This window comes from Parasteatoda tepidariorum, chromosome 6 (assembly GCF_982258835.1).
Source record: "Parasteatoda tepidariorum strain Cologne lab strain chromosome 6, Ptep-v5.0, whole genome shotgun sequence".
NCBI classification, from domain to species: domain Eukaryota; kingdom Metazoa; phylum Arthropoda; class Arachnida; order Araneae; family Theridiidae; genus Parasteatoda; species Parasteatoda tepidariorum.
In genome coordinates this window covers 11,258,644-11,281,205 of record NC_141760.1, presented here as the reverse complement: position 1 = coordinate 11,281,205, position 22,562 = coordinate 11,258,644, and the positions used below count along the sequence as shown (strand labels likewise).

Below are 22,562 nucleotides of genomic sequence, written 5' to 3'. Positions count from 1 at the left end.
TTCAGCTGAGTCTTTTTTTTAACCCCGCATTTCGAGAACAAAAACTTATGGAAAATATAAAAAAATTGTATTATCAATGGAACATTTGATATATAAGGACATTAATAGAAACCAAAAGAAAACAGTATTTAAGGGCAATTCATTCCAAAGGAATAATTTTTGCAAACTTTGGATGCATATTTAGAACTATTCGTAAAAAAGTATCTGCAGCCACTAATGGATAAAATTATTATCACCAAAAAATAATTACAATATAAATAAAAGTAATTGAAGTAAATAACAATTATAAGTTTGGTTTCCTTTAAGATAATCTAATGTAAGAAAAGAAAATAATGCTAGATAATTATAGATTAGAAAACAGGCTTACCATTTTTAAGTCTGTTTTAGATGAACTATTAACGACATCATAAAGCTTCAGCTTTAAATCTTCTAGCAAATTTTCACATTCTTCTTGTTTGAGTAAGGGTATGTCATAACTAGACTGAACTTTCTTTTTTAGAAATAAAATTCACAAAAAATTAGTTATCAACATTAAAACTTATAATAATATACAAATTTATAAAAATATTTACTTTTAAAAAACATATTCTATAACAGAAAACTGAATGATATCACACCTTTAATAAAACTCTAACTTCTCTCAACAAATCCAGATATGTATTCAAAGGCATCTGTCAAAATAAATAAACAAATATTACGCACATTAAAACTGAAAAAAAAAACAACAACATACAAATGGGAAAATAGAAAAAAAGTTAACACCTATTAAGTAATAATTAAACAATTTTGAATGAAAGTCAATACTGAAGGGTAAAAAAACAAAAGCTAAATATGATTAATAAATATATATAAACATTGTATATAAAAATATATAAAGATATATATAAAAACATAGAGAAAACATGGAAAATAATAAAGATTAATTAAAAGAGAAGAAAAATTATTAAAATAAAATATTTTTAAAAATACTAAAAAATATATATATTAATAAGCCATAAAACAAAAAATGGAGAAGATATAATCGCTTCATCAGCTCACAGGATTATATCCGCAAAAAGAAGTGCTTTCTAATATTGTATCAATGTAGCCGAAACAAAATATATCAATACAATAGTGTGTGAAGCACTAAAAAAATTGAAACAAAGTAGAACACATAAAGTAAAAATATATCCCGCAGAAAACAGAAAGTAAAATATAGAGCAAAACAAAATCTATAAAGTGATTAGTGAATTCAAATAAATTCACGTGTACCGTAAACTTTCAAGAATGATTTAAAATATTTTCGTAATAAGATTGCCAGATTACAAATTATAAAAACAGAAGTGCAAATGAAGTTAGAAGCGTAAATAGAGGGATTTAGTTTTATGGCTCGTTCTTACTGCAGTACAGACGCGTGTTTGATTTGTTAGTTATAAAGCATTGGCATGAAAATGGATGTGCGCAAAGTAATAATATTATACTGGATAATTCAAAGAAGTTTACAATTAATAAGGTTCATATTTAATTATACAATTTTAATGATTTTAAAAAATTAACATACATTTAAAAAAAGAGAGAGAGAAACAAGATTTGCCTGTATTGCACAGATTTTTAGCCACAGATTTGCACATGGTAAAAATATAAATTAACAAATAAGTTTTTAGTAAATTTATTAATAATGATATACAATCAACTGAATGCTTTTATATTGAATTTAATTACTTTAGTTGGGTATTAATTGTTTTTTATCAAATTTTGAAGGAGTTTGTCGATTTGTTTTTTTTGGATAAATAAACATTACTACATATTCCTTTAACTCTAAGCATTTGATTAAAAATGGTTTTTAAATAGATGTTTTTAGAAACATTAGAATTCCAAGTAATTAGTTTATTTATATTAAAATCATTTCTTTTATCGTACAAATCATCAAAGCAGACATTTTCTTCTTTTTTACTACCCAAAACCAATAAATTAAGTTATTATCATCATCATTTTGAAGCAAGATTAATTCCTCGGGGTAAATATTATTTAATAAAATTGTATAATCTTGAAAATTAAAAATGTAATCACATCACCAATAAATGTAAAAACAAATTTAATATTAAGAGCATATTTTTTTTCATAATAGTATAAAAATAAGTTAGCTAAGAGAGATGAAAAATTAGATCCTTGTGGTACTCCATCAATTTGAATAAGAATATGTTTTCTTGTTGTAAAGATAATTATTAAAAAGTCAAAAATTAATGAGAATTTCCCAATAATCAAAATTTCAATTAAGGATATTTTTAAAATCATATTAATAATTCAAAAGAACATCCTTCATATAAAGTAATGGAGCTAGTGTAAATGATGATGAAAAAATGTTAATTTATTGAATAATAAAATGGAGTTCATGCTTATTTTATACAAAATATAAAATATTATTCATAATCACTAAATCAAAACATACAGAACATTCAACAATCAAAATATTAAAAAAAATGCTTCGTGAGTTTTTAATTTTGAAAGTTTGTGGCTTAAGCTGTTATCAAAGAAATATGTTGTCAGATATCTTAATATTTAAGTTACAAATTCTTATAAATACAAAAAAAACTTAAAAGAGCTATAAAAACCCTCTCCTATTTGAACTATTATGTTAAAATTGTTCGGGTAAAATTGGTTCTCATTTATTTCTTCTTACTGAGTCACACAATCTGTACTCCTTACATAAATTTTTTTTTCAAGTATAGATAATTATTTTTCAAATCCAAGTAATTGTTTATTTTGCTACAATTAAGAAATTGATAAAATGTTCTAAGTTTTTATGAAAAATATATACTTTGAAAGAAAAAAAGCAAATATTAATGAGATACAATAAGGGGGGGGGGTGAGTAGGAGTTTTATAGTATGTATACATTTTATTATGCATATAATGATTTATTGAAATACGAGTATATTATTCAATTTGATATAATACTAGGAGGTTTGACCCCTACACCTCTGCTCACCAACCCTCGGGGTTAAATTTCATTTACATTTTTTTCCTTTGAAGTCGATATTTTCAAAGAAAAAAGATCATTTTAATTTTCCGCTTACATGTCTAAACCTTAATTTTCTTGTATTTATATTCAAAGAGAATAATTATTATCCTTTTATTTTGCTTTGAGGATAGTAAACATCATGATTTTTAATATCAAGTATTGTAATACAAGTTAAAATTTTTGATCTTATAAAAATTTATTTGCTAATTTATTGAGTCGTTGAACAAAATAAGTCGCTATTTATTATTTATATAAAGAAGAACAAAATAAATTATTAAAATCTGATGATAATTTTTTTTCTTTCAACTCATAGTCACTTACTATGATATTTAAATAAAAATCTTGTTTCACTTCAATTTTTTTCTTTCAAAAAACGTTTTTCTCTAAAAATAAATTTTAATTTGTTAGAATTTCCTGGAAATCTTAGCATAAATAAATCTTCATGTTTAAAATTCGAATTCAATCTTAATTTTATATATTAATTTTGAATTTTGCTAATAAGTATAATATGCAATTCTAATGTGTATCTTTAAGATCATCCAAAACAGTTCATACTAAATACCTGACTAATACATTCAAATATTCTGCATGATAATTATTTATTTGATATTTAAAAATGATTCATTTTTCAAATATATTTTAAAATTATCAATTATTATTATAAAGAGCCATTAATGTCAAAGTTACCAATCATCAAAATATTCAGCTTATATTTAATTACATAATTATTAAATTTATCATTTATAAATTATAATTTTATTATTTATGTATATGTAATATATTCTTTCCTATTATTTAAAAATATATAATAATAGCATAAATTTCATATGACATGAATCTCTTTTTACCATTGACTTAATACTTTTTAACCTTTAGCTTTTCAGTTAGTAAGATTGAGTAAGATGCTTAATATTCTTAAATATATTCAGTAAACAATATAACTTAATAATAAAAATGAATTAAATTTATGCTTGCCTAAATTGAATTTCCACTATGAGTTTCCACATTTTAAAGAATAAAATTATAAAAAAATTTAAATGTTAAATACTGCGAATGACATTATTAGGATTAAATAATTTTATTACATTGTGAAAATGATCAATGAATTAACTTAATTGAATGAAATTTGTTCTTTATTGAAACTCTAATTAAATTATACAATAATGATTCGAAAAAAAAGAAAGAAAAAAACAGTATCTATTTGGAAAACAATTATTTTTTTACAAAATTTTTGAGAAGGATTATTTTTAATAAGTATTGATTGTAGCTTTAGTTATTTCTCAACAACGAAATGAGTCAAAATTGAAGAAACCAGAGAGCAATGATTTTCTTTCAATACAACCCCCATCGCCTCTAAAAAGTCTATGGTTTCAAATCCATAACACTTCCCATTGTTAAGGGATTATCTCTAAAACTTCCCGCTGTTAAGTTGACTATCGCAGCTTGTAGAGAAAGAGGGGGAGGAAGTTGGTATAAAAATTCTGGGGTGTAACAGAAATTTAAGGGGGTAGAGATTTTCAGACAGCAGCAAACAGAGAGTTAACAGGTAAGTTTAATGGTGTGTGAAATGATCTATACAAAACAAAATTTTATATAACATGAAGTCTAACATTAATAGACTTGAGTTCTAAAATAGATCTTCTAATGTATTTACATGACTAAGTAAAGCCCTACAGACTTTATATCTTTAAGCCATGTCGGATTTTAGAATTTTATAGCTTATTAGAATAACGTAAAAAGCTGAATCTCAGATTTTTTTCATATAATTCCAAAAATTTGTCTTTAAAGTACCACTTGTATGGACTTGGCCAAATAGGATAAATTTCATAACTTATTTTTTAAATTATCGTGAAAAGATGGAGAAAAAAAACTTACATTGATCTCTGAGAGAGTGCTGTCAACTTTTTCCTTCAACGGAAGAGCTTCTTGCTCAAAATTGACATAATTCTTTCTGATGATGTCAGCTTGCTTTCCTGTCACAGCACTGATGAGCTTGGTTGAACCACCATGAGACTTGGAGGGAATGAGTACAAAATCACTGAGGTCAAATGTATTATGGACATGCCTAATAAAAAAAATTATAAGCATAAAAATAAAATTAGGAGAAACAATTATGATTACATGTGAATCTGGATTGTATGAAAATATGAGAAATGACAAAAAAGGACTAAAATAAAGGCAAAGTTTAAAGTTAAGTTACTAAAGTTTATTTTATGTCCTAAACAAGTATTCAATAAGATATTATCCAGAAAGTTTATTCAGCACATTTTGTATAGAAAAAAAATAAATACATTTAAACATTGATAACTCATATGTCAGCATTAAAATAAAAAATTAATTGAATTTTTTTAAAATTAGATTACTAAGTAAAGGATTAATTTTACATAGATTTGGTATGATAGATTTAATATGTGCGGTTAATAGATTCAATAATAGGTTAAAATAAAGTTCTTTTCTTTGCTTAACATCAAAATTCCTTGGTTGATATTAAATCCTCTTCAGCTTTTCATCTTAAGAAAGTGATGCTGTGAATTAAGAGAGCTTTGTTTTCCCTCTCATTCATTTGCAATTACTTTTAGGTTGTGACATCATCACTCTCCTGATAAAGAATACTTAGGTGAGTGTAGAAGCATGTTATTTTGTAATCTTTTGTTGGCTTTCAGTTATTCTGTTTGTACGAGTATTAGACTATGTTTATCACTAGTCTATATGCTTTTTTTTTAAAATAAAATTCTAATTTGTATAAAAAAAAGCTTTTTTTTCTGTCATTTTGAAGATTTTTCTGGTGATTTTTCAGTTGTGAGGGTTTTTTTCTATAGAAAAAATGAAAAGGAATGTTTGTAAATTATTATTTGAGGTTAAAAGTAGAAAAAAATAACAGAATGAAATGTGAATAAAAGTTTCCGTTACAATTTTAATTTAAAAATGGTCAAATAATTTGTTTTTAATGAACATGTTTCAATTATACTCTACTTAATTTTAAATTTATTTACATACAAGCACTCTTAAAGCTTTTTAACCTTCCGTTAGACACGCGCACCTCACAGGTGCATCTTTACTGCACTTCCACCTCTTTGCCGTCAATGAATGGTTCTCGGGGATGACCCTAATGTTATCTTCCTATCTTTGGATTACTCAAAGGTCCGTGTACTCCCGACCTTCGAACATGTCGATGGAGAGTTGCAGCAGCTCAAATCATCCCACAGGTGCAGCGCGACCATTGATGCAAGTATTATGGATATAATATTTTTATGAATTAAATATACATATTTTATCTAATTTTATGCCCTACTCAACGTAGCAGGTATAAATGTTCAAGTTATATATACAAAAAATGGTTACAAAGTGAAAAACCGCAGAACCTTCTTGCGTCAATTGGCTAAACATCTTGTGATGGATAAAATGATCCGACGAAGGAGCAAGAAAAATTTATCTTCAGTACTTCGCTTTCGATTGGCAGAAACAAACTTCTAAAGCCGCAGAAAATTCACTGTCTGAAAATCAGGCCAAGAAGAGAAAATTGTGCGAGCCATGTCAAAAAAATACAAAGTATACTTGTGCTACTTGCGAAAAATATTTACGTTTGAGTCATGTAGCAACAATTTGTAGACCTCTTGCAAAAATTCTTGTTCACATGAAGGTAGTTCTACATCAGAGAGCCTCTAAGATAATATTTTCATACTACCATGTGATATTGAAATAAGTTGTTCCGATATACAAGACTCTCAATGTTATTTTACAATTTCGCTTTTCGTTATGTTGTGCAATTATTTGTGATACAGCTTTTTAATAAATTTTACTAATTAAATAAGTTTTTTAATACTTTATCTATCTAAAGAATCTTAAATAGGTAACAATTAACTATTTAAACTAGAATAAATTTCACTTGACTTTAAAAAAATCAAAAATACCTCCTAGGTGCAACACGACTAACCATGTCGGAAACAAGTGCACGTCTAACTGAAGGTTAAATATGTTGCAAGTGTATATAAATATTGAAGTTTAATTATAATTCATGAGTGTGTTGAGCTTAAATAAAAACCATTGTATATTATTTAGTGATTAGTTTGTAGTAATTATATAGTATTAACCATTTTTGTTGGAATTAATAAATAGTTCAGCCATAATAATTTCAAGTATTATTACAATTTTATCAGAAACTTGAATAAAATATACAAAAAAGAAAAAAAAATTCTGATTAAAAAAAAAAGATTTTTACTGACTTTGCTGTCTTGAAACAGTAGATGAGCAATAGTTTTTGTCCATTGAGAACAACAGATACATTGTTTCTGGAGCATAAAGCTTAGTAATGGTACAGTTGATTTAACGACTGTGAACACTACGAAATTCCCTATTACCATAAAGTAAGTTTCTGATGGTTTGCCTACAACTTCACAGAAGAAACTTCAAAACATGGAAAACCTGCTCTCCTTATTTTCTTTTTAACATTTTCTAGAAAATATGGTCTTATCAGTTTAGGCAGGAAAGTAGTTAACTTTTACTTTTATACACAAAGTCAGTATTTTATCCCCTGCAAGAAGAAGTATGTTTTCCGATTTAAAAAAGTTGGTAAGAAAAGAAAAGAAATTGAATGTTTTGTTAAAAACTCTCCAAATCATAGCATAGAGAATTATCACCATAATTGGCAAATATATAACTGTGCTAAAAGTCGACCAGGTGGCCGAATGGTTAGCGTGCCTGACTGCGGAGCCGATGGTTGCGGGTTCGAATCCCGCTCAGGCCATGGATGTACTTTCTCCTGTGTGTGATTGTGACCCGCCCTATAAACGGGTTTGTGGTTGTGTGACGTGGGCGATGCTGCTTCACCGCCGTGGCTTCGCCACAGGTGCCTACTGGGTAACGAGAAGAGAGTAGCAGTTCTGGCACTCCTGGCCAATACGTCTCAAGTGCCCGCCATTAAAAAAAAAATAATAATAATAACTGTGCTAATAATATGGTAAACATCTTGGTATGACACCATATTATGATATATATAAAAAAATTTATACTCGTATAATTTAAAATAGTGACAGATATAACCATAACCAAACCATAAAACAAACTTTCTAGATATAGTTAATAGAATAAGATCTCTCAATGAGCCAGCTCATAATTACAACAGGGATGACAAATTTCTTCCACAGTGGGAAAAACTAGAATGGAAGAAACTTTTTTTCAAAAAGAAATATCATATATTAAAAAATATTTCAAACAGTTTAGAATCGCAATCAAATTTAAACAATATTAATTTCCAAGTTATTTAATTCGTCCTTTTTTTAACAAGTGAAAACAAAAAACCAACAATAAGAAAGAACAAAAAACTTTATTGAATTTAAAAAAAAAATTATAACTGAAAGAGGAGCACAGTAAAAAAAAGTGTTATATAAAGAACATTTAAAATATCATAATTAATTTTTTATTAATGCAATTAAATTAATAAATCACTTACTACTCAAATAGACAACTACAAATCACAAATAGTATTAACAATTACAAATTGCATATTAATTTTAATACTCAAGCCTTCTTTTAATATATTTAAAATTCCTATACTAAACTAAAATAAATAACCGTAAACTAGTTTTTCTTCTTCTTAAGTATGAAAGAAAAACTTTTAACTTTCTGCCACTGTATTAAATTCAATTTGCTGAAATTTAAACTATAGTTATATTACTTATTTCTAAACAATTTTATTGTTCTTTTTCAGTTTCATCCTGGAAGAAATAGGTTTCCCCCAGAAGAAATCTTGACAAAGTATTAGATGGTATGAAATACAAATGAAACAGGTTGTTTACAAAGTTATGGTGCTTCAACACTTTAGTTTGAAAAGTTACAATGTGCGCAAGCTGAGAATGAAAAAGAACAGGATAGGTTGTATTTTTAGACGCCCTCCATATTCAGTGACACATGTTTTGATAATAATGTATCATTAATATCACTTTTCAGTCAGTGCTTTTTTATTGCTGAAGAACTTAAATTCCAAATTCAGCAACTCATAGTTGATTTATTATACACAGATACCATTTATCTAACCACAACAGTTTCTGTTAACTGATTTAAAGGATATCATGATTATAATTAACACCCAGTTACAATATATAGTTATTTTCAATTTTGTTATACCTAATATTAGAAAGGCTACTAACGTTCCGCAGCAGGGTTCCACAGAAACACATTCTGGTCCAATATTTCCGACAGTAATAACTGATACATTGTCAGGATATTCCTGTAAATTAATATGAAACAAATTAAATGGAAATAAATATTAACTTTTCAATCATAACTAGAAGCAAAGGTTGTGTACAAAGTCAAATGAATTTTTAAAATAAATAAACTATTCATAAACATCCTTCAACAATAGAATCCTCTTGTATACTGAGAATGAATACTAGATTGTTCTTATTTAATTACACATTGGGATATATTAAGCTGTTTCTATCTAGAAAACTACAATCACTTAAAATGTTCTACGGAGAAAAAAAATTGAACACAAATAGACTTGGTCTGGATAATTATACACTAAGAAAACTCGATAATTAGCTCCACAGATAAAGAAAAATTTAATAAGGGGGAAAACAAAAAGCATAGCTTAATATTAGAATAAAAAAAATTTCTGTATAAAATATTTTTACAAGACACGATTGCCTGAATAAACATCTATGCTGGATCAAAGTGGTTCCTGATCTTTTTTGTACTTTGTGTGATCTTCCACAAAGAGATGAACTTGTCTCACCTGTTTAGATGCCCTGCTCTTATTCGAACATCAATCTGGGAACACTACTGGACAGCTTGCTCTCATTTATAGATTTCTTGTTATCTTTTTTGTAATTCAATTGCCTTTTAATGCACTATTGGAAATAATATTTTTTTCACATTGTGTTTTGTCAACTTTCCAACACTATACCCTTATTTTTGGAGTTAAAAATAAAATACCCTGTTCTTCTGATTATTAAACTCACCAACTAAGAATGGTAATATATATCTGCAACAAATCCATATGTATGCTTTAAAAATTTTCAAATACAGATATTTCAAATCACAAAAATATGCATTAATAAATTGAAATTATTAAGATTACTAGAAATAAAATCCATCAAATTTGTCAATTTTACTTTTTCAATTTTGTACAGATTGTGAGGCTTATGTGGTTTATGCAGGGGTAGCAGCAAAGTTTTTTAAAATTTTAGGGTCATTTTAGGAACTTTTTTCAACAAATTTTAGGGGTAATATATGATTTTGCTAGGATAAAAACAGATCACACTGTAGTTTATTACATAACAGAAGATTATTCTTATTCATCCATACATATCATAAATAGCCATAAAATAAAGCTCTGAAATTTATTAAGTCAAGAATGAAATCTCTAAGTGTAAAAATGAAATTTCAACTTTACATATTACGTATCAAAAATTAAGTGCATAATTCAGGAACAGACAAAAGTGAGAATAAATCAAGAGAAAAAATAAATTAACACCAACTTGGAAAAATTAAATATACTTTATTACATCTAAAACAATTCGTAAATTAAAATGCAACGCCAAATAAAAAATTAAGGAATATTTGTATAAAATTTTACGAACTTAAAATTATTAGAAGTGATATATATATTAAAAAAATTCACCATTTCATTTCTTTCCTATTCTTATCAGATTTTGTATACAGAAAATGATTTAATCATTTATAAAGTAAAAATATACCATATAAAAACTGCATCAACTTAAATATTAACAAAAATAATACTGTCTTAAATTGTATATACTTTAAACAATTTATATTCTCATATCTCTGATACTTATATGTACTATTAAAGTACACAGAAAAGTTTCCAAAATTTAATATCAGATAAAATTGAAGGAAATCATGGCAAAAATATTGCTAACTAAAGTTACATATGCTGTAAACAATTCTCTTTCTCATCCTCTGCGATGTTTATATAAACAATAAAAGTATTAAAAAAATTAGTTCGAAAAATCAGAACAAATAATCTGCATACCTTTAATTAAAATTATTACCATAAATTAAAATTCTATTTCGATTCTATAGTAATTTTTAAAAAAAGGAACCTTCCTCTCTAAAATAGAATACTTTTTTATTTGATTTTTATTTAATTTTTACCTTCTTAATCAAAACTTTATTATTACCCTTTACCTTATCTTATTAAGGAAAACTATTGTGTGATATTATTAGATTTCAAATCAGCAATTTATATTAGAAGTTAGAGAAAAACAAATTAATTATGATAATTTTGCTAATATATTCTTGATATGATTTGTGAGATTCTTTTACTGCCCTCAATAGTGTTGTGGTGATCTTCAACACTCCTCCATAATTTCAAATGGTATCTTTGATTAGTCTAAGAGACATAATAGTATTCTCATGGTGACTCACATTAAGCATTGCTTTATTTATCGAAAAGCATCTCTCAGGATCAGAATTCCCATGTGACAAAATTAAAAGTTTTAATTAATGTAGTTAAATTCTTATATTTTAGATTATTGCTTTTTTATTTATATTTAGCTCATAACTCTAAATTTTTAGGAACACCAACAATCTTTTATCAGATTTTTAGGAATTTTAGGGTTTGCACATAGTTTTATGAATTTTATGGGGAATGCGACCCTTGTTTATGGAGAACAAGAGCTTTATAGAATTGCATTATATAGACCCATTTCAATATATATGTTCTGGGTTGGTTGGGTACTTTGTGAAAAATTATTGCTAAGAAAATAAAAAAAACTTATTTAGGTGAAAACTAACAAATTACATCTTGCATTTAAAAGAGAAGAAAAAGCACGGCTCGTGCTATCCTCTTAGTGGTAGACCCAGGTTGGTCTTCAAAAGGCCACATAGAAAAAATCTTAAAAAACATACCTACTGAAGTACTAGTAACTAGTAGATAACTGTGTTTCTAAAAAAAAAACAAAAGTTCATGATGCACAAAAAAGTCTCAAGAATTCGAATCAACACCATCTGGATAGTTCAGTGAAAAACCTTTTATTCTTTTAGGATTCTTAAAGAACACTATTTTTCACAGATTGAAAAAAGGCACAGCATTTAACCATTAGGGGTCATTAACACAGCATCGAGAAGGAACAACACAACACAGAACTTGTTGATATCAAGGCAATGAGAAGGAGAAAACTGGAGTGTGTGACACTGATAAAATTCATTACAGCTAAACTTACATCGGCTGCGGCGAAATCATTCTGGTTCCCTTTTTGATTGTTGATAGGAAGCGGGACGTCATCCTTCACGACGAGGTGTGTGAAAATGAGAAATAAATCAGGAAGTTAAACGTAGATTATAGATAAAAATTCCTTATGCTGGAGGAAAAGCGCTTATTCTGGACGAGTTGAACAGGAAAAATGACATAACGTCGATTTAACAAAAGGCCGGAAACCAGAAGTTGCATCGGGGATGCCGCAATGGCTACAATAAGGACGCCATCATGAATTAAAATTCTGTCCCTCGGACAGGCGAGGAGGCGGGAAGAAAAAGGTACACCCACAAGGGAGTTGCGTGCAGTATGGGGCAAGTGAATCTCGAAATGTACATGTACTCATTCGCGCACAGTATTTATACAAAATCACAGCTTAAAGTAGAAGTGGTATTACCTAATTTGAAAGTGAAAGTTAAATTATCCAAATTTTACAAGTTGAGATGTTACATTATTTATTTTTTAAACGTTAAAGTTACAGAAGCGTCTTTCGCGACAGCGTGCTCGCAAAGATCAAAGCTTACGCCACTGGTGAGGAATGTTTCCCACGGCTGGGATGAATTGGCAAGGAATTTCCTTGGGGAGAGTGTGCCTATTGCCTAACGCTTAAGGGGTGAGAGGAATCAGATCAGGAATTCAAGGATTTGTATCAGAAAATAATAGATTACACTAAAGATAAGGATTTTGGATATTAAAATCGGAAAATTTTAAATCAGATTGTGACTTAATGTCACAATATACATCATGTCAAGAAAATTCAATTATTTATATAAAGTTTTTTAATAACTTAGTTTTTATGTCTTATTGATAAAATTTCATACTTCACCACGAAGAAGGACAGCATTTGGAATATTTAAAAGTTCTTCAAACATTATTTCTTTCCTTTCCACAATATGTTTTTGGAGAATTGCTGAATTGACAAAATTTTCAACAACTTCAAGATCCTTTGGCGGCAGTTTTGCCTGCAAAAATATACCATTTATAAAAGACAGTAATAAATAAATAAAGAAAAAATTATTACAAACAAGGTACAGCATTTTAAATAGTACCAAAATAAGCAATAATTCAAGACCTTGCACACATGATTGTAGAATTCAACAATCAAGACTTCACAATCATGATTGTAGAATTCAATAATCAAGGTTTCGCCATCATGATTGCAAAATTCGGAAAATATGAATGGTTTGGGACAATACAAAGATAAAACACAGGACACTTTTTCTATAGGTAATATTTCTTACACCAAGCTGCTTCTTAGCATTATTTCTAGTTATGCATTCACAGAGCTTCAGAATTTTTTGCTTAGAAGAAAATGGCCCTATTCTCTAACAAAAAGGTTTCTTAATTTGCTCAAATGCTATTACATCTAAAAAATGACAAAAAATTATTTTAATTATTTCTAATGTCTGGAGAAAAAATTAAACAAAAGTTAATTTTGATATTGGAAAAACTCAGATTATTTTAATTCTATAGGCAACAGTTTGAAATTTAAACATGTTTGTCAAAAGAAAAAAAATAATTTAAAACTTCTGATTATGGATGATTTGAAGTAGAAAAATATATTTCCAACGTTTGGTAATTAGCTTAATTGACAGTAATGCCTAATAACACATTCCCAATGATTACTCCCATGTATTTGGATTAGCATAGCCGATTCTGGTTTTTGTGCTATTAAGTCTCAAAAAGATGAGCTTGTATTGTACAAACTATGTGGAACAAGAAGCAGTGATTTTGTGTAGCCAAATCAAATGGGTTTCAGATGCCTAGTTTTGTTATGAATGGGAAATTTATAGATGCACAATTTACATGCACATCCATGGTTAATAATTTCAGTATGGATTTACTTAAAATATTTTGCTTTAAGTTCATATTAATTTAAATTAGCTCAATCTTATATTATTAAAAAAATCTTCAATATTATCAGTAACGTGACATAAGTTAAAATACTAATGCCAAGGATCAAGAACAATGCTGTAGTGAGAACCAGTATGAAACTGGAAAGTGGCGAGTTCGTGCAGTCGAAGGAAAACTTAGAACCGCTAAGCGATGAGGTGATGTAGACTGAACAGATGGTCACTACAGGCCGCTAGTTATAGAATAAATTGAAAATTCCTAAACACACAATTTACATGCCTATTTAAGACAAATCTCTATATGGATTCACTGAGCCCTGGCGGCTCAGAGTATAGAGCGATTGCCTCCCAATGAGGTAACCAAGGTTCGATTCAAAGCGAAGGCGATATGAATTCCCCTCCCAGCTCACACACACTACAGTGCTGACATAAAATATTCTCAGTGACAGATGGATCATGGGTTGAAATCCCCTTGTTATTCTGGCTAACCACGGGAGATTTCGTGGTTTTCCACTCCATGAAAAAGGGGCTTATTCCCTCAAAAAAGTCCTCCACAAAAGCAAGTTTGTTCCAGTACTTGATCCAAGTGTTCCCTTGTCTTCTGGGTAGAGTTCAAAATTATAAGGCTATGGAATTGAACATTGCTAATTATAACTGGGTCGGCTGCTCAACACAGGCTATAAAATATACAGATTCACTTAAAATATTTTGCCATAATAGACATGAATTACATTAACTTAACTTTAGTTGAGACATAATGACAGAAAATTGCAGAATTAAAAAAAAAATTAACACACACCTCAATATTTTGTAAAGATACATCTCACAGATTGTAAAAGCTTTTAAAACATAGAAATAATAAAAATTTGTGTTACTTTTGCACTAAATCCAAGGGTTAAATAGGTTGGACCAACATATGAGGATCTCTGCACAGTGTAAGGTAAAATGTTTCTTAATGCAGTATTGATTAAATGGGTAGCAGTATGGTTTTGACTACAGCACAATCTATGTTCCTAGAAGAAAAAAAAAATTCAACAATAATACCATTTAAAATATATAAATTTTTTTTATAACAAACTCAAATTAAAATGCAAAAGTTTAAAGTGTTTTTAAAGTAGGGTTTAAAAGTAAATTTAACTGAAATTATACAAACTTCACGCTTGCATCATTTCAGTCAAACTAAATTATATGAACTTTAAGCAAATCAATTCAATTATGATGTATTTTTCTTTTAAAATATTGAATTACTAAAATCATTTTTATATTCTTATTATTTTAATACACATTTTATAAAATTATCAATTACTGATTTATTTTTTTCTTCATATTTTTATTTAATTGTTTAAGGTAGAAACTTCTTAAACTTCAAAAATAGCGAAAATGGGGATAATTTATTACTAATTTTATTCACATTTTATAATAAGATGTGCTCCTGAAAGAAAACAAAAGGGCTTGAAAAATCAATTAAATATTTTGAGAAAAAAGGTTTAACAAAGTCAACTTTTCTAATATGGATTGTAATCAAACAAACTGCTTTTTAAATTAATATTTTTTTAAAAGAATAAGAATTTAAAATTTATCATCAAAGTAGTTGAAAAATTTTGTGTTTTAACTTAAGACATAATGACAAAGCATGGTCACAGTTTTTAAAAATGGTGTTTGTAAATTCTATAGCAAGTACAATAAAATTTTTTTTTCAAATAAGATAATTTTTTTTCTATTTTAATGTAGATTAATTTTTTGTCATTTCTTTTTTTTTCAGTTTTTTTTTAAAATTAGGTTGATTTAATAATATTATTGGCATAATTTACTAACATAATGCACATTTTTTTTCCATAGAAAGGGAAAAAAATGGGTCTTAGATAGAAAGAGGGTAAATTGAGAGTTTACCTGCATTTTGGAACAGTATAATTTGAAAATTATAATAACTTAATAGAGCAATTATAATAACAATATATTTCAACAATAGAAAAAAAACAGTGGGTCAAACTCATCTTACATTTTTCAAACATCTTATCAGGCACCATAGAGAAAAATAACCTAATTATAAATAAGTTATGAATTAAAACTAACATACTCTATCAACTTTCATCTGTATGTCATCCCTTTGATTAATAGAGCCTTTTAATATAGTACCATGATGAAAAGTATATCCTTGAAATGATGAGACATGTTTAACTTCAAGCAGAAAATTCTAAAGGAAAGAATAAATAGCAGTAAAATGAACTACAAGACAAATAAACAAATGAACTAAAGACATTCAATTAATATTAATTATATGATATTGTCATTTACCGTGTTTCCCGATATATAGGTCAACTTTTCAAACCCCAAAATTTGAAGATAATCAGAATTGTACACCAGTAATAAAATCAGGCATTTGTTGCAGATTTATGGTATGTTTTAAGAGTTTTCGTTGCATTACTTTTTTTGAAATACTCCTGAATAAAAATTTTGTTCTTATTCTTAGTTTTTCGGAAACTAATTTAAAGCATTGTTTCTAAAAAAAACCTTTATATGTAAAGAAAACAGATTTGGGAAAATGCAGAAATAGTTATATGCAATATATTAAAAATAGTTTTCAAAAAGGGTAAATTGATACAGACTTGTTCACATGTATCTCATTGTTTATAATTCATGGATATTTCACGTCATCAAATGTACTACTTTATTACTGGTGAACAAGTCAACCTCTTGACTTTAACAAAATTTTAGAGTTTTAAAAGTCAACTTATACACTGGGATATTAGACACATAAAAGCCTTAACTAGTCAGAATTTTGATTGCAAGATTCTACCCTAGATGGAAGAAAAAATTAACTATGAGCAGCAGAATAAATTTTTTTCTCGTCTGTTTGCTTTTAAATTTTGATTACAAAAGTCCTTCAGCTTAAAAAAAATATTTAAACTGTATTTCGAGAAAAAAAATACAAAAACTAAATAAATAACAATCAAAACCTATCAAAAGAAATAAAAAAACTTAGGTTATAAAACAATATGCTTAACCTATTTTTAAACATAAATTACACAGATACCTCATTGGATATAAGCCCAATATCCGAAATTTGGCCACCAGCTTCAGAGTAAAAGTTACTTTTATCAGCAACTAATATACATTCATCACCTTCAATTGCAGATGAAACTAATTCACCATTCTTTACAATAGCTGCAACAGATGATGAAATGCCCTCAACACCTGTGAATAAATAAATATATTTTAATAATTACAATATGGATGATAATGATTTAGATCATAATTTTAATAATTTATTTATTTATGTTTTTTAAATCTTCTTTTTCTTGGACACTACAGTTTGACTATCTCCCTAGATGACTAAGTTTTATCCACCTGACAGTTTTTCTCGTATTTGCTTCAGATTTTTTCAACATTATCTGATTTAAATCATCAAAATAAAAAAGATTTTAAAGATAAAGAACATTTATCTTGTTTTTCAAGAGATTATGAATAGTGAAAACAAATCATTTTCAAAGTAATAAATCAATTCAAATTTTTTTGCATATTATATATATAGATTTTTTTTATGACAATTAAAAAACAAACGCTACAAATATTTTTGAATTATAATTATTTTTAACTTATATTTAGATAAAATTATACAAGAGATAAAACTTTTAAATGACAGACTAAAAATAACTTTCATACATTTTATTTGTTTGAAATCCGTCTCAGAATGCATTCAAAATGTGTTAGAATTGTAAATTCCATTTGCTTTTTCGGCAGTTACTTTCTGGATTTTCACGTAGCATTGCAAATCCTGATACTTCCTAACAGAATATAATTAATACAAACACATTTTAAAATGCATATTTGTAGATCAAATCACTTTTTAGCAGTTTCCATCTTAAATTTGTCAATTATCAGCAATTATTACTATGGATTTTTTATAGTGCAAACACTATGGCGTATATATTGAGTAATCACTTTTTGACTGGCTCTATTTATCGTATATCCATGTGGTCTTATAGATCAGGTATTTGGCTGTTATTGCTTTAAATGGGTTTTTAAAAACAATTATCTTAAATAGAATATAATTATGACACAAGTTCCCACATCTTGCCAGTAGTTTAAAATTGCTTCGGCTCATATTTTTCTCGTCACAAGATGAAAAAGTTATAAATTTTTTGGTTTTTAGAAGTCTTGAGTTCTGTGGTTATTTTGTATTAACTTCCTCGCCAGTGTACTTTCAGGCTTAAAATTTACTAAGATATAGCATGATATTTTTAAAAATTTCTCAAATCATTGTTTTTTTATGTATATAATATTAGTCAAATTGATGCAAAAAATTATATAATAGCATTGTAAAAATTTTATGCATCTTCTTGAAAAGAGACAGTATAATAATAATAATATAAATTCTCTCTACAAAGAGTCTAAATTATGTTTTATAAAAAAAATTCCATGGCTTTAAAAATCCTTCCTTCCTGAATTTTAATCTTTTTTTCTTAAAAAAAAAGAAAAGAAAATTAAGTTTTTGTATAGTTTGTTTGCAATACTTAAGCATTATGACTAACTTAACATATACACGAAGTTATAACTTTCGCAATAGTTGTAAGTTAGCAAATGTGGTAGATTAAGACTGTATAATTTGAAGTTAGTTGACATGACCTCATATTTATTTTTTAAACTGCAATTATAATGTTTTTCTTTGCTTTATAGCTGTTTATAAAAATAGCAATTGTAGAAAGAAAAACAAAAACACAAAATGAAAATTTTTTAAATTTCAATAACTATTATTACTATTTTAATGAATTTAATGCTCATAAATCTGTATTCAATTATAGAATAAAACTAATATTTAAGAGCGAGAATGTAAAAACGTGTAAACATAAATATTTAGAACAGTTTTATGATAAATGAAAAGATTAAAAAATACATATACATATAGTTATAGAAAAATAAAATAAGGTAAATCTTGTATGAGAAAGTTTTATCTTATAGTTATAGATGATTTGTTAATTGTTGATTAAAAATAATTCTTAATAATATCATATTAATATGTACGACTTAACTAGCATAGACTTGCAATAGAGAAAACTGAACACTACAGCTCTGAAATAAACAACCTTAGTTTCAGTGTTCTCTGAGCAAAAAAAAAAAAAAAAAAAAAAAAAAAAACTATTGTGATAAAAGAATCTTCCATTGCTGTAAAATAAAACTACCACTATACTGCCATAAATAAAACTATCATTGTTGTAAATAAACCATCCTTTAGGGTAAACAAAACACCCGTTGTGTAAGCAAAAAGATTTAAATAATTAGAAAGCTAACCCTTACCAAACTCATGTTCACTAGTCAGGTAGTTATATTTAAACGAATCATTTGTGTGCGTAACTCCATATTCTTTTAACAGTTCTGCAATTTTAAAAAACATACTAATTTTTTCTTCTTTCTGCTTTTGATTGTTTTGATGCTGAAATAGAGACAAAAAATGTTTTATAATTTTTTTGGTAAATATAAAAAATTTAAAACAGTAATTAAGAAAAATTAAATTAATTTAAAAGAAAAATAATTATGTTACGTTTGGCACAGGGTGTTAATATCAAACCAAAGGTTCGAGATTTAAGACAAAGGGCTCTAAATTTATCTTTATTAAAGTTATTGAGAAAAATACTGCGAAGTCAGTTTTGCTACATGGTGAAATTTTGTTGAAACTCTGCATTCTGCCAAACTATCTAAAATACTGATAGAAATTTTTTTTTTATGGTTTGATTTGCTTTCTTTATTTGAATGCAACAAATTTAAGAATATATTTAATAATTAAATTAAACATTTTTAATAAAGACATGCAAATATAATTAAAAATCACAAGTTTTAAAGTATCACATGAAATAAAAATTAAACCATAAATAAATCATAACAAATGAAAGCAATGAGATAATGAGACAGTTAATTTAAACTAAGTGTACAAAATTAATAAAATAATCGTACAACCATAGAGAATACAAAGGTTCAATGTTTAAATGGCAGCTAAATCATCGCAGATATCAAATCAGTAAAAATTACTTTTCAGAACACTCAGCTTTTAAGTTAATGGTTTATTTTCCATAAATAACTTATTAAGAATAGCTATTATTTTTTTAAAAAACTAAATATTTTACAAAATTATAAATATCAGGACTCCCACTCAATTTCAGAAGAAAAAAAAATTCCATGACTTTTTCAGATATCAGGTAAATTTCAATGAAAATTCATACCATATTTTACCTATACAATGCATTTCTTTCATCAGAATACATTGATATATTTATTTGTGTTGTCAAATATTAGACTTTGTGAGTAAAGACATATAATAGAATGAGAATGGAAACATAGAAAATTTTCACTAAAAAAAGAATTTTATAAAATAATTGTAGTTGATGTTAAAGCAATTTAACTTGAATCTCAATAACTGATTACTGCTACTGTCAATTCTAAGACTGGTTATTTTCCAGGTATTTTGTTAAAAAATTGCAAATTTTTCTGCTTTTAGAGTTAAAATAAAATTCCTTGGCAGTTCCAGGTTTTCCCAGGTCTCCCTGACCTGTGAGAGTCCTGAAATATGTCAACAAATTTTATATACCTAGATACCATACTTAGATATAAATTTAATATATCTAGATAACTACTACCACATGTCAAACCACATTTTTATATACCTAGAATAGTCAGTAATTTTAAAAGCAAGGAAAACAATATATCTATAACAATACAGCTTTAAAAAATGAAAAAAATAATTTATTAAGAGAGGGAGTAAGATTTTAGCAAAATTGTGCAAATTTAGGAATTGAAATGGTAAGTATAGTAAAGAGTTTAAAAAAATATTCTTTTCATATGCTTAAAAATATTAATTTTATAAACTATAAAGAACATTACTGTTCCTTAAATGTAATTACACTTGAATAAAATGTACAAGGATTCCTAGCCATATCTCTTTTCATGAAGATTTTCTTTTTAATAAAAAATAGGTGATCATTATTTACCTCAAAAATATGGTGATCGTGAATTATCCAGGGTCACCAAACATTTCTAGCTTAAGTTTTAAATTTATTGCTCTTAGATACAGTGAGTAACAAAGACTGTGAAACTTTTTGTGCAAAACTCATATTTGTTACTTCCAGGATCAAACTAGGAATTTCAAGCCACATTTAATAAAAAACCCTTAAGAGAATGTATTATTTTTAATTTAATGGAAAGTTAAACAAATCTATTCAGTTTCTAAAAAATTATATTTCATTTTTAAAAAAAAATTTTTTTTTGGTCAAACAGTTTCAATTATCACTTAAATTGTAATCTCATAATCAGAAAGATATATATTCCAGTGTGTTTGTTTACTTTTACTTAACATCTAAACCTACTGAAATAAAAATTTAAAAATAGATAAGCAACTTTTTGTACACTTTACGTTCATTTTTCTTTTAATTTCATTATGTTACTTTTAAAACATCCAATAATAACAAAAATTTTAAAACATCCAATAAAGAATATCTCCAATTTCAATATTAGCAGATAAAAATAAATACCTTTTCATTCAAAACTTTATTATAGTCTTCCCAATCAATAGTTACATTAACTTCACCTGCCAAATCTTGAACTATATTTTCTTCCAAACCATGGACTTTCTGGAGTTCCCATACTCCCTGGCCTAAATTAAATTAAAAGTAAACAATGAAGAAATTTTTTTCTAAGTAAAAATTATAGTACAGCACAAACCAAAAATTAATGTCTATTTTGGGGTGAGCAACTGTCACCCATTGGTGAAGTGCAGCATTTCAATGGTTAATGTGCAAACTTACTCCCTTTAAATAATAAAAGCAATGAAAAATAAGCAACTTTTTTTACACTTTACGTTCATTTTTCTTTTAAGTTACTTTAGTTAAGTTTAGTTTATTTTTCATCTACATTTGTTATTTTTATAGTACTATCTGAAATATTTTATAAATTTTTACATATTACAAAAAAGAAAATAAACAAATAAATAAAATAAGAGTGTAATAAGGTCATTTTATGAAAAATTTCAAAATGTTAACTATAAAAGTAAGTAATTAGGAAATTTAAAAAGCAGATCAATCAAATTTCTCAATAAAAGATAAAATCACGAAAAAAATTAAAATATTAGTTTCTTTTCTTTAAAAAAAAGGATCTAGCAGGACTTCAAAATAAATGCTGGATAATTACTTACAAGTTAATAGTTTAAATACATATGCAAAATTAATTACAAGTTTAAAGATTTTCTTTCTCAACTAAACTAGTCCTTACCATTTAAAACACTCAAACCACCAGTAGATAGCATTTTATTTCTAGCTTTTCGTCCTTTGTTGATAGTTTGGTGAAACAATCTTTCTTCTTCATTGACAACATATTTGATCTAAAAATAAGCATAGAGAAATTTTTTAGCCAAAAATGTAAATAAAACACAGAAATTATTGATGAAATTGGAAACTTTTAAGAACCTAACTTAAAAGTTTTCAAGTTTTATAGACTTTGCAAAGTACT

At 26.8% G+C, this 22,562-nt stretch overlaps 1 protein-coding gene across 1 annotated transcript in view; it reads right to left on the bottom strand.

Moving 5' to 3' along the window:
* Positions 1 to 22,562, bottom strand: part of LOC107436090 (alanine--tRNA ligase, cytoplasmic) — a 58,273-nt gene that overhangs the window by 22,742 nt on the left and 12,969 nt on the right. The window contains exons 8-18 of the mRNA XM_087165407.1: positions 22,326 to 22,434; positions 21,590 to 21,711; positions 19,365 to 19,500; positions 17,104 to 17,264; positions 16,147 to 16,263; positions 14,945 to 15,082; positions 13,038 to 13,178; positions 9,146 to 9,225; positions 4,875 to 5,064; positions 618 to 671; positions 368 to 490 (exon numbers count right to left, since the gene is read on the bottom strand). Of these exons, the coding sequence (XP_087021533.1) occupies positions 368 to 490; positions 618 to 671; positions 4,875 to 5,064; positions 9,146 to 9,225; positions 13,038 to 13,178; positions 14,945 to 15,082; positions 16,147 to 16,263; positions 17,104 to 17,264; positions 19,365 to 19,500; positions 21,590 to 21,711; positions 22,326 to 22,434 (1,371 nt within the window). The remainder of the gene's footprint in view (positions 1 to 367; positions 491 to 617; positions 672 to 4,874; positions 5,065 to 9,145; positions 9,226 to 13,037; positions 13,179 to 14,944; positions 15,083 to 16,146; positions 16,264 to 17,103; positions 17,265 to 19,364; positions 19,501 to 21,589; positions 21,712 to 22,325; positions 22,435 to 22,562) is intronic.